We start from the raw sequence: 6,000 nt of genomic DNA on the forward strand, positions 1-6,000 counted from the left end.
ATTATACACAACAATATTTGCTCTGGGAACAATTTTTCCAATGTTGTTTTCTTAAGGAAGTTATTGTCTCAAACAAAGATTTATCAGAATCCTCTTAAAAGATGGGGTACAGCCAGGGTCGAGTTGCCCAGAAGTTTAAAAACCAAACCAAACCAAACAAAACCCCCAAAACTAGAAATAGCAAACCAGAGACTTTAATATCTTTATCCAGGCTAATTTTGTAAGCAGAGAATTCACACACACAATGCATCACCATATAAAACCCCTTTCATAAACATTATTATATGTAATTCAAAAAGGCAGAGCACCAAGAAGCTCCAAAGACTAAAACCCTACTATACCAGCCACGGTAAAAATATGTAAGAGAACAACATGGTGTTTTCCCAGAAAACACTGGCAACCCTCAAATTACAGCTACAGAGAAAAGAGCAAACAGCGTGGAGAAAGGTAGATCACCTCTACAAGCAGCGATGCACTCCCCCAGCCTTGCTGCACAAAAAGCCACAAAGAAGTAGGACTCAAGCAGCAGAACAGGGCTAGCACTCTCTTAGTTCTGAAATACTTAGTAACAGCACTGGCCTGCTGCATGGAAAGAACACAGTTAGTATATAGTCCACGGGTACGGACTAGTGAACTTCTGACATGTATGCTAAGTCATGTTCGTCATGCCATCACTAATAGGAACCTGTTTAAAACTAGGCAATACCAATACAATTTCGTATGTTTGTAATAAAGAGGCCACTGTAACTAGAAGCCTACGGCTGAGGCGCTGTTTATGGTGATTCTCTACTTTGCCCAAATCAGATATTTCACATTAATCAACCCAAAGTTCAGTTGACAGGGTAAAAAAAAACCCAACACATTAGAATATTCTTTTAACTCAATGAAAACGTGAGGCCTGTGGAAAACTACATTATCTACTCACAGTGAATGAAAACAGTGTATTATTAATACAGAATTAGGGTAGCAATCTAAAATAAACTAATTGCTTATATAACTATTGTAACAGCTGGAAAAACAAACATTCTTTGTGTACAGGGTAGAAATTATCATCTAGCTTAGTTAATGTCCTGCTGAACCCTTTTTAACTTATTACTTTGTTTTCTCTTTAAAATGAAGTTAATACCTACAATGGATAGCTATACAGCTATACAATTACGTCAGTCAGCTCTAGTTTCTCTGACAAAAAACAACCCCCCACTTTTTGACAAGGGCTTCACAACTAAATTTAAAGCGGCTTCTTATTCAACTGCAACCACCACAACAATAACTTTTTTTTTTTAAACAGGGGCTATATCCAGTCACAGTGCAACACACCTTTTTTTCCATAGTACTAAAAATGTATTTTGCATCTTACACCCAAGAGCCTCTTTTACAACACAATACACATAAAGTAACTATACCGCCACTAGTACAGATCTTGTAGAATCAGGAGGTGGCTGAAAATACCTCATGGCAAAATCAATATCATAATGACAGTCACCTATCGAATTGAGTAAAAGATTTAAAACAGGCCATATCTAGAATTACTACTCCAGCATTTGAATTTTGTATATTGTTCTTTCACATCACAACACTTCCGTATGCTACGCAACATAAACAAGTTACTAAAGCCATTCATTAAAATCCTGATTCTGTGTATTTCATAAACAGATAACTCTGCTTGCAGTAATAATTGCGACATGTGTCTGAACTGTTAAGGCCTTTGTCCCACATTTTGTTGATGAAAGTTTCACTTGTTTTAATTTTGAAGACAATGTCTCGCTAAAGCAATCATGTCCATTTGGATATAGGGTGGGAGGAGACATAAAAGCCTGTTCCTTTAAACTGAAAAAAACCTCAGCGGTCTTCCCAGGAACTTGTCAATATGATATGTATACACAGAGATAACTTTCAGCCCATGGTAAAATTGCCTAATAAAAAAAAATCTAAACACAGATCATACTGAGAAGAAGAATTAGAGGTGCAGTTGTTGTTACAGCCTCTTACTAAGCTGAAAGCTTTACTGATGCTGCTAATATTTGTACTTCCTTTACACTTCACAGTCCACTTTTACCTCATTGGTTCTGTCATTTCCCTGCCTACTTCCTCATAAAATGGATCTATTCAGAATAGCAGCAGTCCTGGATCTCCTGAAGCAGAACAGTTATACTACAAGCACCAACTTTACTCCTTCCCCTAGACCAAGATCTTCTGCCCCCGGGGAAGATCATTGCTTCTAGCAGGCCAGCTTGTTTTCTGCATTTCATTCAGATATTTGGAAGAGCCTGACTCGTGCCTTAGCCCTCAGCAAGGCAAAATGAACTACATATTTGGCCGATGTTACTGTCGCTTCCTTCCTCTCATTCCCCCACCCCCCACCTAAGAGCAGTGCAGGATATTTGGGGCAATTTAACAAGTAAACGGGAGATGAGAGCCCTCCGGTCTCACAGCAAGCGGCTCAAGGCCAGCCTGCCCGGCACAGGCCGGGATGTACGAGCAGGGGTGAAGGCTGGAGCAGCCACCGCCTCAGCGCTCTCCAGAGCCGCAGAGCCCGACCCCCGAGTGGAGCGGCGGCCGGAGGCGGCCCCGGCAGCGAGGCCGAGGGGGCGCGGCGCCGGCGACCCCGCTGCATGACGGACGCTGTAAACAGCCTCGCCTGTAAGCGGCCGCCTCCTCCGCAAACAACCGCGGCAGGGGCCGAGGAGCCTCTGCCCGCACGCAGGGGCTTCCCTCGCCTGTGGCCGGGGGGGGGGGGGGGGGGCGGTCCCGCGCTGCCCCGGGTGCCCCCTGCTGCCCCGCAGCCGGCGGGGGCTGAGGAGAGGCTTCCACCTACGGGCGGCTCCGCTCACTGCAGGTGGCCGGGCAGCCCACCGGCGGCGGCCACCGGCACCTCGCTGCCTCCTGGCCTCCACCCGCCGAGCCACCGCGGCCGCCCCGGAGCACCAGGCCGCTCTCTGCTGCCGGCTTCCCCCGGCTCGTCCCCCCCCCCCCCCCCCGCCCAGTCTCGCTACGCCGCGGCGCGGAGCGGGCGGCGACCCCCGGTCCGTACCTCGGCTGAGATCGAGGGGGACGTTCTCCTCGCCGCTGTCGTTCCGACCTGCGGGGACGAGGGAAGAGTAGCGCGTTAGGCTGGCGGGGAGGAAGGAGCCGGAGGAGGAGGAAGGAAGGAGGAGAGAGGAAGGAGGGGAACGGAGGGGGCGGCTGGGCACCGGCGCGGAGCGGGAGCCGGCGGGTGGGACAGCCGGCGCGGCGGCCTACCCGGCAACCCCTTACCTCGGATGCGGAGGTGCCTCAGCGAGCGGGCGCGGAGGCTCACCGCCATCTTTACAGCCCGCAGTCACAACACCGGAAACCTCGCCCGTTCTCGCGAGGAGAAGCCGGCGGAGCGGCTGCCGTGGCCGGCAGCCCCTTCCCTTCCTCCGCCCCACCGCCGGGAGGAGCGCGGGGGCGGCTGAGGCGGGGCGGCTGCAGCTTAGCCACCGTCAGCGTCCCGGGTCGGGCGGTGGTTGGGGGTTCCGAGGCGGGTGTTTAAGTGCTAGAGGGCGGGTGGCAGCTGGCCCTCCTCAGCTTCCCCGGGAAGGTGGCGGACGGCTCCGCCTGCCTGGGCGCACGCCTGGGTCACTCTTCCAGCCGCTTGGGCGCCCACCCGCCGCCCCGAGCCGCTGCAAGCCTGACCGAGGGAGAAGCACCAGTCTGCTCAGGACCTAAGGCCGTTTTCAAGGGCCGGCTCCGCAGGCGGGGGTTCGCCTGCGGCGCCTCTCCTCGGGCAGCTCAGCCCCGAGAGGCCAGCGCTGAGGGGACAGGAGGGTGGCGGGAACGAAGGGGCCCCTGACGGGGCTTCCCCCTGAGGGGCGAAGTGCCTCCTTCTGAAAAGCTTGCTCTGCCGGGAACTGGCTTCCTGCATAACTGGTCTCTCGCCACATCTGAAGGTTTTGGTCTGTCAAGTGAATTTTTTTTTTTCTTTTGGTTTTGTTTTTATGAGGTTTCCCACTTAGTTTTCCTTTTTAAAGCTGCACTTGCCTTGTGATAAGATGGTAATTCACGTGGATGCGGCATGATCGTTGGCTTTGTACACCGGATGTTTTCTGCACTCCGCTTTTTAATATGTGAAGTAATTAAAAACAGGAAAAAATATTTACTGAGTGAGTCTCTCCGCAGTCCCAGTTTCTGAGCTATTTTTTACCTTGATATTTGTTAAACTTGGCTAATAAGTGTGTATATATATATAAACACCCAACCTTGAAGTCTCACTACAAGAAACAGGACACATATTTACTTGCTCTTGTCCTTTTTAGGCAAAAGTTTAAATAAGCAGGTACACCTTCCATTGTGTTCTGACACGTGAGACAGCCGTAGCTGTAGCCAAGGCAAGGGCTTGTACCCAGACTTTGAAAATTCTCAGGAGCAGAGCCAGCTAATCATAATCAAATTGAAGTGTAGAAGTTGCCAGGTGTATAAAAATACCTTCACAAGCTCAGGTAATAGTTTTCCTGTTTTGTAGTAAATAATATTCCACTCTGAGTTTTCCCTCCTCTCGAGGTCTTTCAATTAAGCTCCCGCATTACTCATAAAAATCTGGTTTTATGAAGTATTCATGAACATTCAGTTTCATCTCAAAAATTGTAAATTAGTTTTTACAGTGCAGTGATTGGTGCACTTCTAAAACATTAATACTAATTTGGGAGATTAAAAATAATTATTTGTAAAGCCAGAGTAGAAGAACTTTCTGGCATATCAGTTCATGACACACGTATAAAAATCTTGTTTGACTAGGATTGTATCAAGTATATTTATTTTAAAATACAATTTTCAACAACTTTCCTATTTTGATTTTTCCTTATTAAATATAGAGCTGATGTTCTTGAAGAACCCCACATTCTCAAACTTAAAGGTCTAAACAACAAAATCGCATCTGTCCATAACAGAGGACCAAAGGTATCAAACTTCCTTAAATAGTTTCATCAATATGCCTCTGGGCTGCCCTTTAAAATTTCATGTCCAGGGTACCCTTGACTTCCTAAAAATGCCAAATTAACTAGTGCTTGTGGTAGTAATGTTGTATCCTTCTTACTACGAATTCTGCTGGGACTAATTAATTTCACATAAGCATTGAAGGACCACTAAGTTTTGGTCCACTATTTAACTTGTGAATTGGATTAGAATTTGTAATATGCATGTGAAATGCGTTGGACTCTCATGTTAAATGCTGGTGCCATATAGCACTTATTTTTTCCCTTACAGATACAAAGTCAGAGAGACATGATATATTTAAAAGAACCAGAACATCATCTTCCAGCAAGAGAGAAGAAGAAAGGAGTAATGTTTAAACTCTGGAGTACTCTTTTGCAGCTATGTTTCTGCAGATGCCTTTTAATAATAAAAATATTTCACTTAACTCACTGGGCTCCACTTTTCTCTTTCTTTCTTTTTTTTCTTTCCCTTAGTTATATTTGAATTACACAGACAAAATTGAGGTTGTCTCTGATAATGACACACAAAATAATGCCATAATATCAGTTATAAGTTGTAATCCACAGGGCTCCATTGAAGGCAATTTGAGGTATAAGTAATATTTGCCACAACTGGGAAAAAAAGCCCAACATTACATTTTAAAGTTTTTGTTATGGTGAAATGGAAAATAGCAAGTATGCATTAGTCTTAAGCAACTGGTAGTCTTAACTACCAGTTAGATACATGGGAGCTCCCCACAAAAGAAAACCAATAAATGCATGCTGCAAATTGAGTCTGGCCCTTAAAATGTCGTGGTCAACGCTGGTATTAGGAGTCCTCACCCTGTGAGAGTAGAATATGTTTTGAGATCTATTTTTGGAGTTTTTCCCATGTTCTGTTCTCCCATTACTGTGGAGAAAGAATCACAAAAGTTTAATTTAAAAAAATAAAGGTTCCTTACCTACCTAATTTTCTACATATTTTCGTCAGCCACTGTTGCTCCTGAGTATGCAGGAGGCGAGAAACATGGAGGGGAAAAATAAAAGCTATTTTGTCCGTTTGGAGGGG

At 46.1% G+C, this 6,000-nt stretch overlaps 1 protein-coding gene across 2 annotated transcripts in view; it reads right to left on the reverse strand.

Moving 5' to 3' along the window:
* The window catches only part of RICTOR (RPTOR independent companion of MTOR complex 2), a 103,607-nt gene extending 100,252 nt beyond the window's left edge, over nucleotides 1-3,355 (reverse strand). For both annotated transcript variants that reach the window (XM_064439385.1, XM_064439384.1), the window contains exons 1-2: nucleotides 3,256-3,355; nucleotides 3,032-3,079 (exon numbers count right to left, since the gene is read on the reverse strand). In XM_064439385.1, the coding sequence (XP_064295455.1) occupies nucleotides 3,032-3,079; nucleotides 3,256-3,304 (97 nt within the window). In that variant the 5' untranslated portion in view covers nucleotides 3,305-3,355. The remainder of the gene's footprint in view (nucleotides 1-3,031; nucleotides 3,080-3,255) is intronic.
* Nucleotides 3,356-6,000: the final 2,645 nt, after the last annotated feature.

This window comes from Phalacrocorax carbo, chromosome Z (genome assembly GCF_963921805.1).
Source record: "Phalacrocorax carbo chromosome Z, bPhaCar2.1, whole genome shotgun sequence".
In the NCBI taxonomy this organism is placed as follows: Eukaryota; Metazoa; Chordata; class Aves; order Suliformes; family Phalacrocoracidae; genus Phalacrocorax; species Phalacrocorax carbo.